The following is a 25,742-nucleotide window of genomic DNA, read 5'->3' as shown; positions in this document are numbered from 1 at the left end:
TTTTGACAGTAGGTCTCACTTTGAATCCCAGGCTAGTCTGGAATTCACTATGTAACCTAGTCTTGAACTCATGTCAATACTATTGCTTCAGCCTCCTGAGCACTGGAATTATAAGCCTAAGCATTCATGCTTGACCCTGAATTCTTATTTTTAAGACTGGGTGTTCTTTTGGAGAAACAACTGGAGACAATATTATAGTCTAAGTTGTCACAGACAGTCCCCTTTCCATAAACACATAAAAATGCTGAATAATACATAACTTTTATTTCTTTTATTTAAATGAAAACAGTGTATCACAGAACTTAAAAGGATGCAAGGGGCAGACATTACAGGATGCAGATACCAGAGATTAAGATTCATACATATATTTGAAGATAAAATTTAAGGTTAAAAGCCTAAAAAAATAAGATCATATGAAGATTAGAAAAAATCAGCCTATTGCTCTGGAAAAGGATTAAGAAAACTTGTTATAAATGCCAATAAAAACAAAAAATAAAACTAAAAATAAGAAAAACAAAACTGGCACAATCTGGATTATCAGTGGAAACAGGACCTTTATTTATATTACAAGCTGAAAAATTACCTTCAATCTGATTTAATTGCAAAACCAGTATGTAGACATTGATCTCTACACCCAGAGTACACAGGACTCCCACAGGGCAAAGACCTTAAAGATAAGCTCTCATTAAAATATTCTACATCATTTGAAAAAAAAAAAACTACCAAGGGGAAAGGCCAATAAAAACAACAACCAGGATATTTAGAACACTGCAAATTGGAAATTATAATTTTATACAGATGGATTTCATTATGTCTTGCTCATGCCTTGATTCTCTTTCAAGGGCCAAGGCAAAACCTTTTAAAATGCTGTAATTACCATCTCTATTAAGATTACTGGTAAATCTTGAAATTCATCTTGTGAGCCAAAGAAAATCTATGAAATCTAACACAGAGCACACAAATTGTTCAACATTGTTATTAGATGAGCTACAAAATTGCCATTGATTCTATCTACTCTTCTGGAGCTAGATACTGTATACTTTTAATGTATTTTGCCTATCTTCTCTATGTTCACAACCCAAATGAAACTAATCCTTTTGGTTGGCGTTTTACCTTTTAAAAGTATTGAAAAATGAACTCATATTTAAAGTAATCTTCTGCGGTATCCACAATTTTAGAATACACTTGAACTTTCAAAGTGCAACCATTCCCAGGAAGATTGCAAAAATAACCTTTCCTCTATGAACTCTAACTTAAACCTGAAGTACTCTTTCAATCCTTTTCTTGGTATGTTTTATTTTCTAGTTTATTGCTTTATTCAATTTCTTTAAAAATAGTACTGGCACGCCCAAGACAACACAGGATTTTCAAATTTAGAGTACGATAATGAGATTTAGCCATTGTTACCCAAAATAGTGAACAGAAAAATATAAAAATATTGAACAGGATTTCTTTTTAATCACCTTGACCTATGCATATTTCAACTATGTTTATATCTTTTAACTTTATAAATGCTACTTAAAATGATGAAATTGAAGCTCAAAGAAATAGTGTTTACAACAGAAAAACTAACGCACTCGGACTTCAGAGCATGGCACAGTGACGCAGATATGTACTTTCTGCCCTTGAGAGGCTGTGGCAGAAGGCTCCTGAGTGCTAATTCAGCAAAATCCCTTTGAAGTAAGGTTAAGTATTAGTAAGGTAGGCACAAAATACACAACTCTCACTTCAAAGGCAGCAAGAGTGTCTCTTCTGGAGTCAAATATGATCTGGGAACACAGATTTGGGTTATATCAATTTCCATGTTCCAACGAGTTCATAATTTCATCAAGTTTTTATAGTTACAGAATAAAAGAAAGTTTTAAACCAAGGCATTTTTGACATACATTGGTGGAAATCTCGGCTATTCAGACGTTACCTGATGACATTTGGGTTGGTGGAGGCTGATGGTCTACTAGTACATTTCACAAAGTTCTCACTTGATCATCTGATAATCACAGGGTATTAGGTCAGACACAGAGTTGGGGCAATAAATAGCTATTAAGGGGGCTAAATATACCTGAAGATAATTTGGCTCTGAATCTGCACCATCCCATCTCTCCACAATCACGGAAGTTCTATCAGTCAGCCTTGTACAGTGTTTGAAGTAAGTGCAGCTGTTTATTGCGAACTTTTCCTTCACAGTGAGAAGCATTTCCAAAAAGAAACAAAACAGGTGGGCTGCAAAAGGAACCCCTGGAGACGCTATTGTGTTCCCTTGTTATTCTCCAGCCCCATTCTTTCAAAGCCCAAATCTGATTATTTCCATGGGCTATTCGGAAGGATGCTCCCAGCGCAGCTCAGCCTCCAACCAACCCATAGCTTAGCAGGCCTCCGCCCCAGGGAGATAGATGGGCCTGGACCACAGGTACAGGCTGCGCCCAGGACCCACAGGCCGTCTGGCCCTCAACTTTCCGTCGCAGTCACGGCCTCGCTGCCTCTTTTCCACATCTCCCCTGTCCTCCTTCCTCTCGCAGTGACGGGAGGAGCGAGGGCAAACGCGAGTCAGGGGAACTGACCGTCCGCCAGTGTTTTTGCTCAGGCACTGCCAGAGCCAGCCACACGGGGAGCCTGAGCCCCGGCCGGAGGGAGGTGGGGGGGGGGGGGGGCTCGCGTCCGGAATTCTTCCCGCTGATTGGCTGGTTAGTCAGTCCAAGCAGGAACCCGGATGTGTGTGTATGCGTGTAGGGAGTCGTGTTGGCAGTCCGGGCTCTGAGACTTGGGCACTGTTAGGGTGCAGGTAGCCGGGGCGGATGGCTCAGGATTGGGCGGGCTTCTCTGAGGAGGAGCTGAGGAAACTGAGGCAGAATAAAGGTAACGGGATGTACGTGCAGAATTTGGTCGCTGAGTCTGAGGAAGCACGCCGGGCCTGCAGTGAGGGTGAAGGGGGCGTGGAAGACGCTCTGCTCGCGTTGTGGATGGGCCGGGGTGATGGGGCTCCACAGGAGGATGACCTCAGGAGCCTTGAGTTCTTTAGGATCCCTGAAGGGATTTGACCTGGTTTTTTTGTTGTTGTTTGTTTGTTTTTTGTTTTGTTTTGTTTTTTTTCTATTGAAAGCATTGGGACTTGGAAGAGAAAGTGAACCTACTGCCTGGGTGGTTTGCTACAGCAGGGGCGCTTGCTCCATAAATAAATGGTTGCAGGATTGGGTTAGTGAATGATGGCGAGCCCAGCACACACAGGATTATGGTTGTGGTGAATTTATAGAATATTTTTATTGGAAGGAAGTGATCACAAGGGTGAATAAATGCAAAAAAAAATGGTGTTTTTATAATACATATGCAGTAGTCCATTCACATTGGGGTACCAGGTGATTATTTTCAGTTCTTGGGAGCCAGCAAACTGAAAGGGTCTTTGAGAGGTTAAAGGAGAAAAATAGGGTGTGTGTGTGTGTACGCGCGCACACACACACACACACACACACACATCTCTGCAAACTTCAGGCACAGTCAAAATCATATGGCCTTCTAGCTTTATGGAATAGTCACTGAATAGGCTTTTTAAAAATATCTGGTTGACTGGAAAACAAAAAAAAAAACCTGGTTGAATTAACTCTGCTGATAGTGAGTGGGAAACTATAGCCATGTAATGTGCAGTGTATGGTTGAAATTTCGTAAAGATCTATGTGGTGATCCCTGTAGGGCACATCACTTCTGTAAGAAGTTTCTGCCACTTTTGGTATACTGTGGCTGAAATGCCTTGTTTTGGGATAAAATTAAATTCTTTCATGTCTTTTATTATTTTGTAAGAAATTTGGATGCAGTTCAGGTATCATGCAGTTTTAGTCTAGATATGAGAATTATCTAAGGCTGACAAATGCAACAAGAAGCAAGTTAGTAACACAGAGACAGGGTAGATATTAGACTGGACAAATTTTGACTGGTGCAGAGGCCCCTAAAAACTATATCGTACAGATTATACTATAGGATGTTAAACTGATTCTATCTACCTAATTGTCTCCAGGTTCTTTTGCTATGTGATTTCCGCATCTATTCACATATGTAAATTTTAGAGTACAGGTACCTTTGCTTCAGGTCTGACTTTCAAATTCTAAGTATCAGCTTCTGCATTAGGTGGGTTGTCATGTGAGGCCCTAGGGCCTCTCCATCTGTGTCTACAGGAGTGTCTACCTTCTCTCCTTTCATACAATGCAACTTTTGCATTAGGGATATAAAGATGAACAAGACATCATCCCTGCCTTGCCTTCAAAAACTGTGTAGTGTAATGAGACAGACCATGAAATAATGCCATAATAGAGTATGGGTATAAGATAGAGCACAGAGGGCTGGAGAGATGGCTTAGCGGTTAAGCGCTTGCCTGTGAAGCCTAAGGACCCCGGTTCGAGGCTCGGTTCCCCAGGTCCCACGTTAGCCAGATGCACAAGGGGGCGCACGCGTCCGGAGTTTGTTTGCAGAGGCTGGAAGCCCTGGCGCGCCCATTCTCTCTCTCCCTCTATCTGTCTTTCTCTCTGTGCCTGTCGCTCTCAAATAAATAAATAAATAAATAAAAATTAAAAAAAAAAAGATAGAGCACAGAAATTGAAATTGTATGTTAGCAGAGATGAGTTTACCAGGGCAAAGAAGGTTTAATGTAGGAGTTAATATATTTGTTATATAAAAAGTATACTTTAATTACCTCTAATTTGGAATAGCTAGAGGGTGATAAGGACTTGAACTTCAAGAATTATGATTAGATAATGAGACATTGAGTATGGGCACCACATCACTTTTGCATATGTATGACTACCTTGACAGAGAAAACATCTTTGTATAATTATAGTTCAACACAGAGATTGGCATAAAAACCCAGGTCTTAAACACTGGCTTTCCTATTTGTAAAATTTTAGGAATTTAGTCTATAATCTTAAGGCTCCTCTCAGAAGTTCTCTGACCTTTAAAATACAATTAAATAATCTGGTAATGGTTGATCATATTGCTTGCCAACTTTACATGATCTAGAATTACCTAGAAGACAAGCTTTTAGGTATGCTGGTGAGAGATTTTTCTAGATGACTTAATTGAGATGGAAAGACCTACCCTAATCGTGTGTGATATAGATATAGTCCCATGGGCTGAGGTCCTAGCCTGCATGAAAGGACAAAGCAAGATGAGCATCAGCATTCACTGATCTCATTTTTCTGATGTGGATACCATGATATCAACTGCTTTATGCTCCTGTTACCATGCCTTCCCTGCCGTGACAGACTGTACCGTCAAACTGTACGCCGATAAACCTTCCTCTCCAGAGGTTGCTTGTGTTAGATACTTTTTTCACAGCAATGAGAAAAGTAATGGATATTAAAATTAGACATCAAAAAATGGAGCTATTGCTGTGATAAACTGGACCAAGGGGCTTTTGGGATTTTGTAACTGGTTTTCAGGAAGAAAGGGGAAGAGTTCACAGGCAGCTATACACAAAAGAAGTCCTACATTGTTTTAAGCAGAGCCTAAGAGAATGTTCTGGTAAGTATTTGAAAGACCAGAATGCAAATGGGGACATGCACAGTGGAAGCCCAGCTCATGAGGTTTCAGAAGAGAATAAGAATTCTAAGATCTGGGCTGCAGGCCACTTGAATTACATTCTGGCAAAGATTCTGTCTTCACTCTTCATGTGTTTTGAGAACTTTATTGAGGCTGAATTCAGAAGTAAAGGATGAATTTGTCAGTGGAAGAAATTTCAAGACACTATTGCATTCAGGCTGTGGCATGCCTGGTGCTCACTGCTCCCATTCAGATCTAGAGTGAGCACAAAGATATGAAAAATGTACATTTTGACAAGGAAAAGAGTGCAAGCAAGTTTAATGTTGGTGACAAAGAGAAAAGTGAGAAAGCAGCTATAATTATTAAACAGATTAGCACTGTTGAAGAAAAATCCTTGGGCTCTCTACTGGGACAATAGGAAAGGTACACTCAGGGCAAAATCATACCCATTGAAGGCTCCAATCTTATAGAAATGCAAATCCATTTGAAAGGAGAGAGCTAGAATTGAATATGCTATTGAATGGGTTTGCTGTTCAAAAGGAGCTGCTTGGGGAAATGTTTCTCCAGGCTCAGCACAAAGAGGTTGATATAGCTGTGGTCTAAGGGGGCCAGGCAACATCTCAGTCTTGCAGCCGAACTTGGTAGCTTTGTTCATGTGGTCCTGGATTTGTAGGCATGAAAGGTGCAAGAGAAAGGGGCTCAACGGAGGCTTGTATCAATTCCTGGCCTAAGGCCAGACAATGTGTGGCAATGTCAGAGTCCCTACAGGGAGGTAGTGAGAGGCCATTGTGTGAAACTGGGAAGATGAAGCCTACCTTACAGCAGAAACCCCAATCATGTTGGAGATGCTAAGACTGGAAATGTGTAGGCATGGAGTGGTACTGGCCCATTAGAGAATGTATGCCACAGGCAGCAGATCTGGAGGTATGGGATATCCCAAGCCCTTTGGAGTCCTCATGATTCCCTGGTGCCAGGAATGGATCTGTAGGATTTGTTTTCCCTGTTGGCTTAGTATTGCTTTGGTCTTCTTCTCTGGTAGGCCCCGTCCTTTCCTTTGGGGATGGGGATGTTTACACTACCAATGCTTGATTTTATATAGGAGATAGCCATAACAATATTGCCTAGAATCACTGAAGAGACTTTGGACTTGTAAAATGTTGGAACTTTTAAAGACTATAGAACTTTTAAAATTAAATTGGATGTATTTTTGCATTATGAGTTGGCCCTGGAGACAAAGGGTGCAAGATATGTCTTAAGAGTGATATGTTTGGGTGTGAAATTGACAAAGTGGACATATGGTTGTTAATATCAACTTGACAAGATACAAAATCACATGAAAGAGAAACCTCTAGGTACATAATTGGGGATTTTTTTTTTCGATTAAGTTAATTGAGGTGAGGAGACCTACCCCAAAAGTATGTAGCATCTGAGGTCCCCAACTACATGAAAAGGAGAAAGAAAGCTGAGGATCCTGAGTGTTTCCTGAGTGTGGGTGCAGTGTGACCAACTGCCTTATGCTCCTGTTTCTACCTTTCTCACCATGATGGATTTGTACTATCAAACTGTGAACCAAATAAACCCTTCCTTAAATTGCTTTAGTTGCCAGTTAAAATAAGTGCATTGTGCTCTACAGTGCACATTTGGGCACAAAGTCAAGAATGGCCTTGACCATTTTGTTTATAATAATAAAAAAGAGAGAAACAACCAAATGACTATTAACAGGGAAGTGGATAAATAACTGTACTATATTTGCCTAGTATATACGTATATATTTCTGGCAGTATATGTAGACACATAAATAGGCATATATTCATTTACGTAGTGAATATATACAGTCTGATTAAATTTATATAAGACCAAAATCATATAAAAGAGGTTTCCGAAGTTAAGAAATCTATAAAGAATGTCAAAGGAATGAAACAAAAAACTTAAATAAGTAGGGTAGCAAGATAATATGATCAAGGAAGATCAGATGAATGGAGAATTTCAGAAAAACTGGTAATTATAAAATCATTTAAGCTAAGTTAAGCTGAAGCAACAAATAACTTTAAATTTATCACTTGTTTAAAATAATGATGATTTTTTTTCCACTGTAGTGGCTGTAACATGGCTTTTCAGGTAGCATTTATATAAGCACATTTGCTCTACACTGTCATTTGATGTTGTCATGTAGGAGTTCTCTATGGTAGGAGAAAAAGAAGATTGTAAATTGTAATTGGTAATTAAGTGCTTCCACTCGTTAAAGATTTTCACTTTATATAATTAATTCATAATTTGGAGTACAGGAAACTTCTATGTCCCAGAAATGAGGGTTATGTCTAATGTAGGCATGTTTGGTTTCTTAAACTCCTTCTAGTTATATTATCTTTCTTTGTTGCTGCTTTATGCTATTAAAATTAGTTTGAATAAGTTGGTTAGATCTTAACTATTCATAAGACTAATAGACCTTTGATAATTTTAAATAAGCTAGCATTTTCCTAAAAACTTAAAACTTAAGAAGATACCACATTTAAAACTAATCAGAATGTACCTGGAGAGCACATAAAACCATAAATCAAATAACATTGTAGAGAATTCATTTGTCAATGTAGTTTAATCAAAACTAGTCATTTTTGACAGCTATCAAATCAAGTTGAAAAGGAAACCTTGTCCTGTATCCTCATGCCTAAATCATAATAAAACAGAATTTCTGTACTATAAAGATAAGTTGAGAACTAGATTAGTCTTTATTCATATATTAATAGAATTAAGAGAGCTGTCAAATTGTGAGAAAATAGCTTCCTGGAACTTTGAAGATATCGAATTGGTCAGCTAGGGCCTCTAGAAGTCTTACCAAAGTTAAATGCCAGTGCTTTATTTTTATTTTTTTTATAAATTGTAGTTATTTGCTGATCACATGGAGAAATTTTCATTCATCCTCTCTCCTATAGATTCATTTGGACCTCAGCGCCGTCTCCCTGTGAAGAAAACCCGACAACAACTTCAGCGAGAAAAAGCCCTTCTGGAGCAAAGCCAAAAACTTGGACTTCAAGATGAGCCATCCTCATTACCTCCTGGGCAGCAGCTTTCTGCACCAAAACAGAGCTTTAGCATTGAACAACACCGCTGTTCCATTACTGCTTCTAGTCCTCTCGCACTGCCCTCTCCTACTGCAAAGCCACAGGGCACTGACAGTCAACCAAGGGAACAAGGACTTGAGAATTCCCATGATGGTCACAGAAATGAGATTCTGCCTCCAAAGCCAGATTGCATATTGGAAACAAAGAAAGTGGAATTGTTAGTAAGTCTATGAGACTTTATATTTTACTGTTTCCCTCCATTGGGCTTTGAGAAACTATACTTTGTTGATGTTTTAACATTTTCTTTGTTCCATATTCAAACCTAGAAATACGATCAGCCAACTTTTGAAAATAAGTTACTACATAAATATATTGTAAGCTAAGCATTATTAGACATTTTCTATATGTCATTTTGTCTTCATGACAGCCTTACAATGCATGTTTGTTATTTTCACATTATCAGTGGGTTATCCAGGACTCAGTAAAGAAATTATCTATTTAATACTGGTTACATTGTTACTGGTTACATGATTAACATGGTGGCATATTCCTGTAATCCCAGTAATTGGGAGGTGGAGGAAAGAGTCTCTTAAGTTTATGACTAGCTAGAGCTACGTAATGAATGTTAGGAGAGCCTGGACTATATAACAAGATCCTATCTCAAATTATTATCTTTCTAAAGCATGTATGTATGTAAGTATATGCAGCTAGTAAGTAATAGAGTTGAAATATGCTTGTACTAAAACTAACTTACCCATACTCTTACAGAAATTACCATTTGCTGACTTGGGAATTCTTAGTGATGAGGGAAAAGAATGGCATTGGCTTTTGCTTTTCTTGTTTTTATGTTTTTTTTTTCAAAATACATTTTCCTAATCTCTAATATATTTCCAATCTCTGTTGGTCTACAGAAGTACAATGAGCTAAAAATATTTTCTATTAGAGGTCTATGACTAAGGATTCATTTTGACAAGATATATAAAACTACATAAATTATGAAACAAAAAAATGAAAGAATGTGCACATTTGAAATTTTTTAAGCAAGGCTAGAGAGATACCTCAGTGAATAATGTGGTTGTCCTCCAAACATGACTACCTGTGTTCAGATCTCCAGTGCCCATGTAAAATACAGGGTGTGGTGGCCTGTTCCCTGTAATCCCAGCATGAGGAAAGTGGAGACAGGATATCCCTGGGACTCACTGGCTAGCTATTCTAGCTGCATCTAGCTCTAGGATCAGTGAGAGACTGTGTCTCAAAGAATAAAGTGAAGAGTGATTATGAAAGACACCTGAAATTTACCTCTGACTTCCATATGCTCATACACACATGGTGCCCACAGACACACATAAATACATACACCCATGCATACCACACATACACCTGCAAAAAATAAGAAAATGTGTATTTTACCAACAACAGTGTAAAAACAGTGGTGAGGAGATGAGTTACTTATTTATTTATTTTGGCAGGCAAGTCTTTTTTGTTTTTTTATGTGAGTGTGTGAGAGAGAGAGAATTGGCACCGCCAGGGGCTCCAGACACTGCAGTCGAACTCCAGACACATGTGCCTCCTTGTGTGCATGTGCAGCCTTGTGGTCTTGCATCACTGTGTGTCTGGCTTATGTGGAACCTGGAAGTTGAACATGAGTCCTTAAGGTTTGTAGGCAAGCACCCTAACCACTAAGCAATCTCTCCAGCCCAACATGAATTATTTTGAGCTGGACAATTTGTTTGCTTAGTTTTTGTTTTGTTTTCTAACTTGGTCTCACTTTATAGCCCATTGTGTTTTTGAATTGATGGTTGAGTTGGACATTTTGATTGGCTATTATTAGAATTATCCTATTTTCACTTGGGAGAACATTCATATGGGACAGGTAATTTCAGGAGGCATTGATGAAAAGGGGAAATTTTGAGGTCATACTCAAGGTAAAGGGGAGCTGTACCCTAGAGCATGCTCTGTGATAACATCTTGCTTTTCTGAAAGAGGCAAAGGTATGCTAAAGAATAGTAAAGAAGGAAAGAATGAAGGAAGGAAGGAAGAGAGTGCCTGCTTCCTCTTGCCGTGTAATACCAAGGCCTTAGAGGGAGACATGTCCTGATCCGAGTAGTGGTTAGAGAAGTGACAGGTGTCAGACAATTTGTGAGAGACTTGAAAGTGAGCTGGACCTAAAGTGCTGGCTGAAGAGATTGATAAGTTAAATATGAGAAATGATCAATGCTAGTGTACAGCCCTATGAAGCTGTACAAATGGAGAGAAAAGAAGACCTGTAGGAGTGGCGAGTAGGTTTTCAATAGAGTTGTGTATACACTGGCTGGACACAGGACCAGTAATGGGAATCAGTAGTGTTGCTGTTACCTTGTTTTGAGGTTGATCTTCAACTTCATGACTTTATGGAAATTTTAATGAACTTCCTTTTCAGAACTAGTCAGATTGGAAGATTACATGTGTTCAGATCTTTGAAGTTTTGTTTTAGTCCTATTCCATTTGGCTTAACTCATAGTACTTTACTCTATTGAAAACAACATTTAAGATTTGTAGGAAGAAAAAAATGAGGAAATTGAAAGACTATATAAAGCAAACATTGAGTGTTGTCTTGTGGATGTTAAGGTAGTGGAGACTTCACTCTAGAGAAAACTTGGAAAATATAACATGACATCAGCTACAGACCAATTTATTTTAAGCTCTATTTTGCATAATGCATGATTCACTTACACATATCTTTGTGCTCATAAAAACAATTGCCATATACTCAACTTCTAGTTTGTGGGTTTCTAGATTATATACATTTAATGGGTTTCAAAGGTCCGGTTTATGTAAGCCTCTTTACTTCAGGTCATGGTCTTTGTTCCTATTAGAACAGAATAATGAGCTGCAGATGGGTTTCTTTAAGAGCATTTTTGAAGGAAAATATATGTAATCTGCCTGATTAAATTTTATATATAGGAGGCAGACTAGTAAGGTGTGGGGTAGGGTAGCAGTCTCTTTCATAAAAAAATTTTATATCTTTTTTGTTCCCTAGGCAAGAAAAATCTCGTTGGGAAGTCCTGCAACAAGAACAGCGACTAATGGAAGAGAAAAATAAGCGTAAGAAAGCTTTCTTGACTAAAGCAATTGCAGAAAGGTGAGGCATCATAGTGGTGGCAGATGATTTATGATCTGCAATCATTTCTATTGTGTTGATGTTTATTTTCCCATCCCTGATCTACTAAGCTGATATCTTCTTTGAAACCATCACTTAAGACTAATAAAACAAATTATGCGAGACTAAGATTCTAGGCTTAGGAAGATTTTAAAGATAGGTCATGATGAATTTATAGAGGCAATTGCAGTCCGAGAACCCCCATCAGTGCAGTCATTGCACAGTCACAAAAGAAGCTGTAGTAGCTACCAGAGTGGGTAAATGAGCTGCAGATGCGCTCTGAATTCAGCTGTGGAGAAGTGTAGTCACCCAGCCTACGGAGGAGTAAGGTTATTCTACACAGTGACTTGTACTGTCACCGATCTTAATTGTGTTTCTTATTGACATGTTTCTTAAATAATTTACCCCATAGGATATTGGCGACTCAGGATAGTCATTACTTGTCCTGTCTGAAATGTGATTTATCTCACAACTGTCAGTGTTAGTGTAGCAGTGATCCCTTTTCTTGGACTGTATTGTACTCATCCCAAACAGCAACATTCCCATTTGAGCCATTCTTTCCCCTTCACCACTCTTCTTTCCCTTTCAGTTTGTAGTTCCTGTTCTCTTGCAAACTTAAGAAACTAACCTAAGTCCATAAAGTCGTGGCTGTATATAATGTGACCAAAGTGCAAGAAAATACGCAATGGCATTTTCTTTTTATTATCTCCAACCAGACATGGCGGTGTACACTTGTATTCTCAGTGCTCCAGAGGCTGAGGCAGGCAGATTGTTATAAGTTCAAGGCCACCTTAGTTTATACAGGGAGTCTAAGGCCAGCCAGAGATACAGTTAGAAAAGTCCTGCAAGACTGTTATGGCTTGAGGCTTGAGTTGATGTAAGGGCAGAAGAGGTAAGAGGAAGGTAGATGTAAGAGTAATTCACAATTTTATATACCAAAGAGATGCATGTCACTGACATTTATTTTTTCCCTTCAACTGGAGCAGCTGTTTTCATGAAACATAGGACGTATGCAGCTCACTCTTATGTTTCAAGAAAGAGAACAAACTATAAAAGAATAGATTCCTCTTTTCCCCCCACAAGTGATTATTCTCAAAAGTATAGTAACCTTTTCTTCCCAAGTAAGGAGAATGTTTCCTAGGGGTTTTACAAAAGCAGCTTGCTATTGTGGCATACACCTATAATCTTGGCACTCAAGAGGCTGAGGCAGGAGAATTGTTAGTTTTAGGCCAGCCTGGACTACATTGTCCTCTGTCTTGAAAAGAATGTATTATAAGCTTAGTTCTTCTCTAACTGCTATTAAATTAAGATGCATCTGGATAGGAATGTAGGGAAATGCAATATGATGGAGTTATTAATGAAGGGTAGCAAAGTCCATGAACTAAAAGAGCTGTCTGGTTAGTGTGCCTTTGTAGACAGGTAGGAGAGATGAATCCATAACACAGTAGAAACCAAGAGAAAGTAAATTCCAATATGGTGCTTTCATGTGGGAGTTTCTACTCCCTGGAGAATGTGTAAAATTTTGAAAGGATTAATTCATGATTAAAGGTTTTCTTTTTGTGTTTGTTACTCTGTTTCTAAAGTATGTATTGTACTTGAAGGTTGTGAGGGGACTGTAATGTTGAAGCTCATGTGCTTTCAAAGTAAGGAAAAAGGGTTTTTGAATCCCACACATAATACTGAGGAACTGTATACAGTTGTTCCTAGAATCAAGAATGAAAAGTATAAAAGCATGGAAAGGTGGGTCATAAGAAATATGAAAACAAGGGGATATTTTCAGACATAAGGAAGGAAATTTTTTTAATGAAATAATTTGCTTCATCTCAGGAAAATCACTCAGAAATGAAAAAAGGTTTAGGAAGAATGTGATCTTAGAACTTTAGAAAGCTGTGTTGGGTGCTTTATTGTAAAGGTAGTTAGATTCTTTTTTTCAGTGCTCTTTGCCTATACAGAATGAATATACGCCTGTAAATGAACTTTTTATTGGGAATTGTTTTGTCTTTAAAATATATATATTTAGGCTGGAGAGATGGCTTAGCGGTTAAGCGCTTGCCTGTGAAGCCTAAGGACCCCGGTTCGAGGCTCGGTTCCCCAGGTTCCACACTATCCAGATGCACAAGGGGGCGCACGCGTCTGGAGTTCGTTTGCAGAGGCTGGAGGCCCTGGTGCGCCCATTCTCTCTCTCTCCCTCTATCTGTCTTTCTCTCTGTGTCTGTCGTTCTCAAATAAATTATATATATATATATATATATATATATATATATATATATATATATATATATATATTAAAGAGAGAGAGAGAAAGAGACCAATAGAGAAAGATAATGGGTGTGCCAGGTCCTCTAGCCACTGCAAATGAACTCCAGTTGCATGTGCCACCTTGTGCATCTGATTCTATGTGGGTACTAGGGAATTGAACCTGGGTCCTTTGGCTTTCCTGGCAAGGACCTTAAACACTAAGCCATCTCTCCAGCCCTTGTTAAAAAATATTTTATTTTATTTATTTATGTGACAGAGAAAGATGGAGAGAGAATAGGCATGCCAAGGCTTCCAGCCACTGCAAATGAATTCCAGATGCATGCACCCCCTTGTGCATCTGGCTAACCTAGGTCCTGGGGAATAGAACCTTGGTCCTTTGGCTTTTCAGGCAAATGCCTTAACTGCTAAGCCATCCCTCCAGCCCATCCAGCCCTTATTTTTTGTTGTTGTTGTTTATTTTTATTTATTTGAGAGCAACAGACAGAGAGAGAGAAAGAAGCAGAGAGACAGAGAGAGAATGGGCGAGCCAGGGCCTCCAGCTACTGCTTACAAACTCCAGACACATATACACCCTTGTGCGCCTGGCTAACGTGGGTCCTGGGGACTCGAGCCTCGAACCAGGATCCTTAGGCTTCACAGACAAGCACTTAACCGCTAAGCCATCTCTCAAGCCCCAGCCCTTATTTTTTAATCTTGTTTATGAAAATGATATTAAGGTGATAGAAAATTTATTAAAATAAGAGGAAAAAGTTATAAACTGTAGTTATACATACAGTTATCTTTCTTTTCACTTACATCGTGTATGGAAATGTGGTTAAAATTTTGTCTTTTCAATCCCCTCTCATGTTCCTGATAATCTAGATCTAAAAGAACTCAGGCCGAAACCATAAAGCTGAAGCGGATCCAGAAGGAGTTGCAGGCTTTAGATGACATGGTGTCAGCTGACATTGGAATCCTCAGAAACCGAATTGATCAGGCTAGCCTAGACTACTCATATGCAAGGTGAGTCAGAAACTGACCTCTAAGCAAGCAGCCAGGTCTAATTGTTTATTATTAGCTAAGTGGTAGATTTTATGCTTGTCATCATTAAAGTCTCATAACAGCCCATTAAGAATTGTATTCCTCTCTTGTGCTAATTCAAGTGGCTGAGTGTGCCCTACTAGTTACTAGCCTCCTGTAAATGCCTATTAAAAACATCTCCTGAATGATTTATTTACATTTTGGACTTTCTTTTTCTTGATTTTTATTTATTTAGGATAGAGAAAGAGGCAGAGAGAGAAGGGGCATGTCAGGTCCTGTAGCTGCTACAAGCTCCAAATACATGTGCCACCTTGTGCATCTAGCTTATGTAGGTCCTAGGGGGTTGAACCTGGGTCCTTTAGCTTTGCAGGCCATTTTTGTCTTGATGACCCTTCAGTTATCTAATACTTGGCACGTTCAGTCTTTCTGGATCTAGCATACTAAGTGACTATGTGACTTGCCACAAAGCTGCAAGTGATCCTTCTATTATATTGAACTGTGTATGCTCCTACCATTACACCTTTTGGTTATTTGATAAAGCCTTTATGGAACTGGAGCCAAATTTTCACTTTAGTTTTTACCAAAGTAAGAATATCTAGTGTATTTGTCTTTAAAGTTTTGGAATGTAAGTCAGGCATGGTGAGAAATGTGTTTTAGTCCTAGCACTTAAGTGGCTGAAGTAGGATCGCTGTAAAGTCATGGATAACCTGAATTATATGGTAAGACTTTGTCAAAAATAATTTTTAAAAAATGAAAAACTGGGGCTGGAGAGATGGCTTAGCGGTTAAGCGCTTGCCTGTGAAGCCTAAGGACCCTGGTTCGAGGCTCGGTTCCCCAGGTCCCACGTTAGCCAGATGCACAAGGGGGCGCAAGCGTCTGGAGTTCGTTTGCAGAGGCTGGAAGCCCTGGCGCGCCCATTCTCTCTCTCCCTCTATCTGTCTTTCTCTCTGTGTCTGTCGCTCTCAAATAAATAAATAAAACATTTTTTAAAAAAAATGAAAAACTGGAAGGGCTTTGTGGTACACACCTTTAATCCCAGCGCTCAGGAGGCAGAGGTAGAAGGATCACTGTGAGTTCAGGGCCAGCTTAAGACTACATAGTGATTTCCAGATGAACCTGGGCTAGAGTAAGAACCTACCTCAAAAAAAAAAAAAAAAAAACACTAAATAAATAATAATGATAATAATAATTTTAAAAAGAAAAAATGATTATGAATATTTTAAAGTGAAGGCCCCTCTAAAAATTTCAAAGTTTTATTTTAATTTGATTACACTTTGTACAAAATGGTTTGATATCATAGGCTGCCTTAAGTTTGAGCCATTGGCATTTTTTAAAGAACAAAATCATCATGGAATATTTTTAAAGTGATCAAACACATGTAAAGAATTACATGGGCTTTGCAAGCAGATAAAAGGGCAAAAATGGGGGCCAATTTCAGGGGCTTTAGTCCCTTCAGCATTGCTTTAATCATCCTGGTTTGTCTTTTTTTCACAGGGGAATGCTGTGCTAATGACTCAGTTTTGCATGTTTCTCTGTAACACTGGAAATCAATCAGAATGCCTCATTAATCTAGGGCAAGCCACAACATCAGAATGTTTATATAACAATTTAATAAAGTGGAAATGCTTGATGATAATGTTTAACTCACTGCTTATTGTTTAAGAAAGAGGTTTGTGGTTGTCGTGATTCTGGTAATTGTGCTACCATGTGCGATCAGTTGCTTTCATTAATGGACAGCTTAAATTAATGCCATCAGTAGCTGATAACTAAAGGCTCCAGATTTCTATTAATGTAATCATTAAAGAAGTAACCAAGATTTTGTTATAATTAAACTTAGCCTTTACTTGTAACAATTTTATTTTTCATAACATGAGTTGGCCACCATTTTTATACCTTTGTAGAATTTATATGAATATGACATCAGGCATAGTGCTGGATCTAACAAAAATAATCTGATTATATTTTAATTCTGGTGGAGATTGGAGAAGGTACAATTTTTACATTGAATATTATATAAGAAATGTCAGTTTTAGCCTTTATTTTTGTTTATGTAGAGAGAGACTCGGCATACTAGGGTCTCTAACCACTGCAAGAGAACTCCAGACACATGTGCCACCTTGTACATCTGGCTTATGTGGGATCTGGGCAGCCAAACCTGGGTCCTTAGTCATTAGGCCATCTCTCCAGCCCTAGTTTCAGCTTTTAGAGAAACACAGGAAGGTAACTACTAATAATGAAATTTTGGGGAAGATACATAGTAAAATGTTTTACATCATATATTTTTATATCCTTAGTGAGCTAAAGATGTCAGTTTTTCATGATGCTGATATTGATACAGCTGTACATCAGTGGATGTAGCATGGGTCAGGTTGTTATGAAAAGCTTAAAGTCTTCAGGTAATTGAAAGAAACCTTGGCCAGTTGTGATAGAACTGAGATTGTGTCTTTTTCATGCATAAGATTAAGACATTTTCTAATTTGCATTTTGATTGCTGAGACATTATAAATTAATAACTTAAATGTTGTGGAGCAGGAGATGTGGCTCAGTGATAAAACACCTACCTAGCATGTGCAAGGCTCTGGGTTCCATCACCAGCACTGCAAATAACAGTAATAAAATGCCCACAATTTTACTACAAGGTAATTTTCCAGGCAGTCATCCCCTGTGAGAGATTGCCTTGAGACTTTTTAAACATAGTTCTCAGTGTGGTCTTATCTACATGAAGTTCCTGTACAGTGAAGAGCCAGAATTTTCTCTGAAATTGACATATATAGAGCAGTGTTAGGCTAGTCATACCTCTGTCAGCTTGAGTGAACTGCCACTGCTCTTAGTGGCATGTCAACAGCACATTCTTGCTGACTTAAAATGCAGAAAACATTGGGAATGCCTGCTTATAAAACTGTTTTGAAACTCTTAATATACCAGGAAAAAATACTTATCTCTCATTATCATATAAGTTCAATGGACATTCCCATATTTGCACATGTGTACAAACACACATATTCACCATCCATAAGAACGAATATTTTAAAATAATTTTTAATAAATTTTAAAAGTAAGATTATGGAAAATAGCTTGATGAGTGGAAACATGGATGAGCGAAAGCACTTGTACCTTGTAGGAACACAAAATAGTGAGATTCTTTGAAGTTTTTCCTCTTGAAATTATTAGTTATGTGAGGAAATTTATTTCCTTTTTGTCCTTAGAAACTTTTAAAAAAAAATTTTGTTGTTTATGTATTTATTTGAGAGCAACAGAGATAAAAAGAGGCAGATAGAGAGAATGGGCACACCAGGGCCTTCAGCCACTGCAAACGAACTACAGACGTGTGCACCCCTTATGCATCTGGCTAACGTGGGTCCCAGGGAATAGAGCCTCGAACTGGAGTCCTTAGGCTTCACAGGCAAGTGCTTAACCACTAAATCATCTCCCCAGCCCTAGAAACATTTTTTATTCACTGATTCTTGAGTTTGAAGAATCTCATTTGGGTGGGTTTTTCTTAAGACTCATAGTCAGATTGTACTTACCTGTTAGTGTTACTACTTTGTCTGTAGACAGTGTGCCTCTGTAGTATGATAGTTTCCTGGATCTCAATATTTCTGGAGACTGGAAATCTTAAAGGAGTTACCAGGGTCATGCTTTCTCAGAGACCCTAGCAATCTGTGCCTTGTCTTTTCTAACCTCTGGTAGTTACAGCTTTCCCTTGGCTTACGTCTGCAAAGTCCCATTCTATAGCTCCATAGTCACTTTGCCTACTCCTCTCTCAAAACTACTTCTGTCATCTCTCTTCAGAGATTATACATGATTATTGTTAGGATCTAACTTGATAACTAACCCCTTGGAAGTAATAAAAAGTTAGGAAGTAAGTAATTTTATATTATTATAACATTCATCTTTTAACTTGTCTAACAATAGCAAATGTCTGTCTTTCTCTGTCAGTTTTCTTTTTCCAATATACACAATGAATGACAAAGTGACACATGTATCTATAGTTCGTTTGAAGTTGCAAGAGGCCCTGGCATGGCCATTCATTTTCATGTTCATTCTCTTCACCCTTCAATCTTTTCTCATAAATAATTTTTTTTTTAATGTCTGGCATGGTGGAACACTCATAATCCCAGTGCTAGGGAAGCTGAGACAGGAAGATCCCTGGGGCTCAGTGGCCAGCCATTCTAGCCTAATTGGTAAATTAAAGATCAGTGAGAGACCCTATCAATAAGTGGACAGCATTCCTGAGAATGACACTAAAGGTTGTCCTTTGGCTTCCATACACATATAAAAGAAATCTAAGAACAGTTTATAAGATGGTGCGGTGGTTTGATTCAGGTGTCCCCCGTATACTTAGGTGTTCTGAATGCTAGGTTCTCAGCTGATGGAGATTTCGAAATTAACATGTCCTGGAGGGAGTTTATTGTTGGGGGTGGGCTTATGGGTGTTATAGTCAGTTTTTCCTTGCCAGTGTTTGGCACACTTTCCTGTTGCTATGGTCCACCTTATGTTGGCCCAGGGGTGATGTCCACCCCTTGCTCATGCCATCATTTTCCCTGCCATTGTGGAGCTTCTCCTCCAGCTTGTAAGCCAAAATAAACCTCTTTTTTCCACAAGCAGCTCTTGGTTGGGTGATTTCTATGAGCAATGTGAACCTGACTGCAACAGATGGTATTATACATTCTTAAGGAGATATTCTACTTTGAACAAAACAGAACTAACAGATGATGTGCTTAGCTTTAGAAAAGGGTTCACTGACTCAGTATGGTCATTAGCCATGTATAACTTTAATTTTCTAGAAACAATCTGAATACTTTTTATGTTCTTCAAATCTTCCAAGCCATACATCAGTCCAAACTGATAGTTTAAACTGCTGAAAAGAAACCATAAACTAAAGATTCTTTAACTGATGGCATAAAAAGAGCTACAAACTGAGTTTCTGAAAAGCTTCAGAAATACTAAAACCATGAGACAGTTTCTAAAGACTTTATATAGCATTCATTAAATCATTCATTGTTCCTTTAAAATAACAAAATGATTCTATAATTACATTTCCAGTTCAAGATGTCTTACACTTTATGTATACAGCTTTTATTTTATTCTGAAGTATGCCATCATACTTTGATTTGGAATTAGCCACCAGACCCCCAGGGTAACCATGCAGTTTGTGAAACTAATCAATATTTCAAACATAAATCACTCAGTAGGAGAATATATGTGCATGTTCTTGGCCAGATGGACTTTACATAAATAAACAAAATTCAAAATCTTCAGTGATTTATCTGTGGTGAAAAATCATTAGAAACATAGAGAACTGTTTGCAAATGATCATTTCAATTCAATATTCATGAGCCCAGTATGTAAATCTCTGCTGAGTGACCAAGCATTGAGGAGAAGTCAGGGGTGGGGTAGATATTCATATATTTATAATGTTGCCAGAGCCCTTGACTTAGTTCAAGAGCATTCATAAACAGGGTATATTACAGAGTGGGGAAATCAGTGACTCAGGCACCCAGCAGAGAGTCTTTTTAGAATAATTCCTTTAACAAAGAATGTTTTTTAAAAACCACTAGTTCTCTCATACTGATGTTGACTAGGTGACAATTAAAATAAATTAAAAAGAAATATGGCCATTCATGGTGGTTCAGACCTTTAATCCCAGCACCTGGGAGGTTTGGATAGGAGGATGGCTGTGAGTTCAAGGCCAACCTGAGACTACATAGTGAATTCCAGGTCAGCCTGGGCTACAGTGAGATTCTACAACAAAAAAGAAAAAAAAATATGATAAATGAATTCTCTGTAAGTAACAGTTTTCAATTATAAACACCAGACACCTAAATTTTCCTTTTAGATACCTGTTATTCATATGGTAATAATATTTTTTTTTTCTTCTGGTGCTGTGAAAGGGAAGTTCTGTTTCTCAGGCATTAGGCCAGATATTTGGCCTGCTTATATTCCTGAATCCTAAACCACTCTGTGAGACACTGCCACCATCCCTGTTGTACCAGTATACCAAGATCACCTAAAATCACTGCCAGAATTACTACGCTGGAGTTTTCAGTCCTTGGAGGCTTATTTTCTCAACCCCTTCCATAGGAATCTTAAGTATATTACTGGGGATGCTGACCCTGGTAGCATACTTGCTTCGAACATACATGGCCTACCAACTCCAACATGGCTCCTGGCCACTAACATTATAAATTCTGTTTAAACTGAGAGAAGATAGGCCAACTGAGGTTCTCCTTCTGGACATAAATGTAGAGTTGGATCACAGAGAAGTTGATTGGAATAGATGTGTGAGCCATATTAGGCTGTGTGCTCAGAAAGCTAGAGAAGAGGTGAAGTGGCTTCTAAGCATTGAAGATAGTGATCAGTGGTTCTGGTGTCCTTCCCATGACATGGTCTGCTTGTGTCCTGTACTAAAGGTATTTTACTTTTTCTTAACTAGCTTGACTTGTTGCATCTAAATACCAAAATGGGCATACACAGTGAACAGCAGAGGAAAGTTTTGAACCATGAGTTCTCTAAAGTCAAAATCTTTCATGATTTTCACTATATTTTCTTCCAAAATTGAGACTTCTGCATTAGGAGATAACAATTTTCTTCATTTGCTCTATATCTTATACTACAAATTGCTTATTTTTAAAAATAGTTATCTATTTGAGAGGGGGGCCGATAGAAAGATAATGGGTGTGCCAGGGCCTCCAGCTACTGCAAATGAACTCCACATGCATGTGCCACCTTGTGCGTCTGTTTTATGTGGGAACTAAAGAATTGAACTTGGGTCTTTAGGCTTTGCAGGCAAACATTTTAACCACTAAGCCATCTCCCAGTCCTGCTTACTGCTTGTAATGAAGTTAGTAGGCCATCAAGCTGACATACCTTCTCAACTGTTAGTGATAGCTAAGTTGAAGAACTATTTGACAAGTTGGAATCAATCTTTTTTCCTATAGGAAAGAAAACAAAACCAAACAAAACAAAACAAAACAAAACAAAAAAAAAAAAAAACCCCTCTCCTAGATAACTTGCCAACCTAATGCAAACAAGGCAACAGGAGTTTCCACGGTGGCTGCTCCACTGATACTCTGCCCCTCAGCACCTCATGCATGATAGAGAGATGGTGGGCTTCCTAGCTACATCTAGAGTCCCATGCTCTAAAACCTTGTAATGAAATCTGTGCAGTAGTTTGCTGTTGCCTCACACAAAGTGAGAACAGCTTGACCCAGGGATCTTTGATTAGAAGTGAATCCATTCCCTCAAAAGATGTTGGCGACATTTAGAGACATTCAGATGCTACAGCTAGGGGGTGGCAGCTGGTGGATCAAGCCAGTGATGCAGTCCCACATCATGTCCTCACTAGAAAGGATTCTGTGGTTCAAGCGGTCAAGGCAGCATTGAGAAGTCCTGCCTGGACTTGCCCTTTCATACTCAACTCTTGCCCTCACGACCATCATCTTGTTAGCTGTGCATTGTCCTTTTTTGCACTTGCCTCCTAGCCACTGTCCATGTCCTCCATGTGTCTTTGTAATTCATTAGTCAAGATATACATGTTTTCATCTTTGTCTCGTTTCATCTCATCTCATAATTGTGCCTTCAGTGATATCACATGGATCACTTGAAGTTTGCCAGATTGAAATTGACAGAACTCAGCAAACACCTGAGCTATCTGTCCTCCACCCTCAGCCAGAGCTAGCTTGCCAGAAATAACCCTCCTAGCCTGCTCTTACTCAAGCACAGCTTTGGAACGTATGCGTCGTAGAAGAATGTTGTTCTGTTCTGAATAAGGTCATTGTGACAGTACCAACATGCACAATACAGGTTACCTAACATGTATAGTAGGAGTATCCGTGTCTTCCTCCCCAGTTTTGGAGTTGTGATCTCAGGACCCTTCACTACCTTCTTCCATGAAAAACTAATGAACCAATCTTTGTATGTGTCCTGACAGGAAGCGGTTTGACAGGGCCGAAGCTGAGTACATCACAGCAAAGCTAGATCTCCAGCGCAAGACAGAGACCAAAGAACAGCTCACAGAACACCTCTGCACTATCATCCAGCAGAACGAGCTCCGCAAGGCCAGGAAGCTGGAGGAGCTGATGCAGCAGCTGGATGCACAAGCTGATGAGGAGACTTTGGATTTCCCAGTGGAGGTTGTAAACTTGCTGGAGGAACAGGAACAGGAAGCGGAAGCAAGGAAACAAGTGGTTGCTGTAGAGAGGCCTCTCCAGCTTGGTGGGGACGGTATGTCATTAGGGTGTGCCAAAGACAACAAAAAGCCTCAAGAACAAGCTGGTCCCCCAAAGGTAGACAAACCATGTGAAAAGTCCAGTAGCTTGACCTCTAATCAAGACTTCCCAGACAGAAGTGCTAAAACTTAGCATTTCTGCTGCTCTGACTACATGAGGGGCTGTCACTTATGTAACTTTCTGCGGATTGTGTCCCCTTTTCTGATAAAAGCCTCTTTAAAACCAAGATTAGTTATAGAAGGCTAAGAGGTTTGGTCATTCCCAATTCCGAAATTGTGGCAATTTTGTACCTGTAGGGATATTTCACCTTGATTTTACTTAATTCCCTTAGTGTTCCTTTAATCCTTATTATTGAGTTCAAAATAAGTGGTTTAAAAGGAAGGAAGGAATTACCATGAGACTTTTTTTATAATCATGGAAAATGTTAATAAAAATTTAAAAATTAAAAAAAAAAAAGAAAGGAAGGACTCAAGGTCATGGGTTTGAATCCTTAGCACTACAAAACAAGCAAAAATGATGGACAGAAAACTACTTGGCTAAGGTGTTTTTGAACCAGTAAGTACAGTAAAACAAAATGAAAAATACTCAATACTTAAACATGATTAACTTCTGGAAGAAGTGTTGAGAATACAGGTACTGTTTTATTCAGTCATTGAAAAGACATAAATAACTACATAAACCAAAGAAGAGATGGGAAGAAAGTACAGGGGAAGTCATGAATTAGATCTTACTACAGTTAGAAAGGACAACTAGGAAATCAGAGTTTACAGAAAGAATTAGACAACTTAAGCCTACATGATTTTTGTCTTTATTGCATGCAAATGGTTTTAGTTTAAACCTGAATATTTGTTAGTTGAAGTTAACATGCATATACTGTGTATCCATATCATATTTTACTTTTAAACTATTCTGTTTTCTTTAATCAGTGGGCTGATGAATGAAACTTAGACAATGAAAGCATTTCTAAAATGAGGATAAAAATGATAACAAAAAATCTCATTGCTAATTTTTATTTTCTAAACAATTGATGTACTTCCTTCCTAAAGCCATCAGTAAAATAAGTGTTTTATATGTTGGACATTAATTACCCTGTCATAGGCATTTTAGTTGTAAAAATGCTGATTTCTCATGACTTCAATAGTTTGTTAATTATCTGTTACTTAATACTTGACCACTACATCATGTTACATGTAAATGTGCATACAAATATTGTACTTTTGTCACAGAATCCATCACAACCTTAAATTATGACATATTTATCAAAAATTCCAAATTAAAAAGCTACATTTTTAATTATAAAAAGGAACTATTATAAAATAAATAAAGACAATTATATCCTCTTATTTTTAAACAGATCTGAAGATACTTTAGTATTATGAACTTTGTACTTTTATATAATGATCTACAAGTATAACTTTTTTATCATTAACTTCTCTAAACAGGATTGTGTATTTAGAGGAGTGTTTTTATTTATTAATGACACACATATAAATTGAAAGCTTCATTGTCTAAGGCATTTTTATTTTTCTAAGCAATAAATAAGCCTGATGTTTATAGTGTGATCTTTCATTTACCTTAAAATAACAACAAGCTTTAAATGTTTTATATGTACTCTTTTTAAAAATATATATATTTTTTTTATTTGCAAGGACACAGAGAGGGAGCTAGAAAGAATAGGTGTGCTAGGGCTTCTTTCCAGTTCAAACAAACTCCAAATGCATGTGCCACTTGGTGCACCTAGCTTTACATAGGTACTAGGAAATCGACCCCAGGCCATCTGGCTTTGCAAGCAAGCGCCTTTGACCACTAAGGTATTTCCCCAGCCCAATATGTACTCTTAAACAGAGTATACATTAATAATGCATCTTATGTCTCCTTGTAGTAGTACAGATAGTATATGTAGGCATGAGCATCTGTGAAAGATAATTCAGGTATGTGTGATCTTATTTTTTTGCATGTATATGTGGTGTATTTGTGTTCATCTGTTTGGGCTCATGCGTGTGGGCAGGTTTACATACATGTATATGCAGACAAGAGGTCAATGACAGGTATCTTCCTCAATCACTTTTTTTTTGTTTGTTTGTTTTTATTTATTTATTTGAAAGTGAAAGAGAGAAAGAGAAAGACACAGAGAGAAAGAGAGACAGAGAATGGGTACACTAGGGCCTCCAGCCACTGCAAACGAACTCCAGATGCCTGAAACAGTATCTCTCACTGAACCTGGAGCTAAGGAATTATGTTAGATTAGCCAGCAATCCCCAGGAATCCTCTTGTCTCCAGTTTCCTGGTGTTAGGATTTATAGGCATGTACCCCTGTGCTGGCTTTCATGTGGGCGCTGAAGAACTGAAGTCATGTCCACATGCCTGTGTGGCAGGCAGTTGACAGACTGATTCCTAGCTAGGACATCTTCCTAGCTAGGAAGTCTTTATTTATTTAGAGAGAGAATTGGCATACCAGGCCCTCTAGCCACTGCAAATGAATTCTAGATGCATGTACCACCTTGTGCTTCTGGC

At 38.4% G+C, this 25,742-nt stretch overlaps 1 protein-coding gene and 1 pseudogene across 2 annotated transcripts; one reads left to right on the top strand and one right to left on the bottom strand.

Annotated features, from left to right (window-relative positions):
• Window positions 1–2,711: 2,711 nt before the first annotated feature.
• Window positions 2,712–24,531, top strand: Gorab (golgin, RAB6 interacting). Of its 2 annotated transcripts, none has more exons than XM_004658892.3 (5): window positions 2,712–2,853; window positions 8,451–8,796; window positions 11,599–11,700; window positions 14,839–14,979; window positions 22,931–24,530. In XM_004658892.3, exons 1-5 carry the CDS (start codon window positions 2,793–2,795, stop codon window positions 23,358–23,360), a joined length of 1,080 nt encoding a protein of 359 aa, XP_004658949.2. In that variant the 5' UTR covers window positions 2,712–2,792; the 3' UTR covers window positions 23,361–24,530. The 2 variants fall into 2 exon arrangements, with proteins under 2 accessions (XP_004658949.2, XP_044998386.1); XM_045142451.1 differs by lacking the exon at window positions 2,712–2,853 and adding an exon at window positions 6,124–6,444 and having other exon boundaries at window positions 22,931–24,531.
• LOC123457941 lies at window positions 4,084–4,192 on the bottom strand (annotated as a pseudogene).
• Window positions 24,532–25,742: the final 1,211 nt, after the last annotated feature.

Source organism: Jaculus jaculus, chromosome 1, assembly GCF_020740685.1.
Source record: "Jaculus jaculus isolate mJacJac1 chromosome 1, mJacJac1.mat.Y.cur, whole genome shotgun sequence".
NCBI classification, from domain to species: domain Eukaryota; kingdom Metazoa; phylum Chordata; class Mammalia; order Rodentia; family Dipodidae; genus Jaculus; species Jaculus jaculus.
The sequence above is the reverse complement of the archived record's forward strand: the minus strand, read 5'-3'. Positions and strand labels throughout refer to the sequence as shown.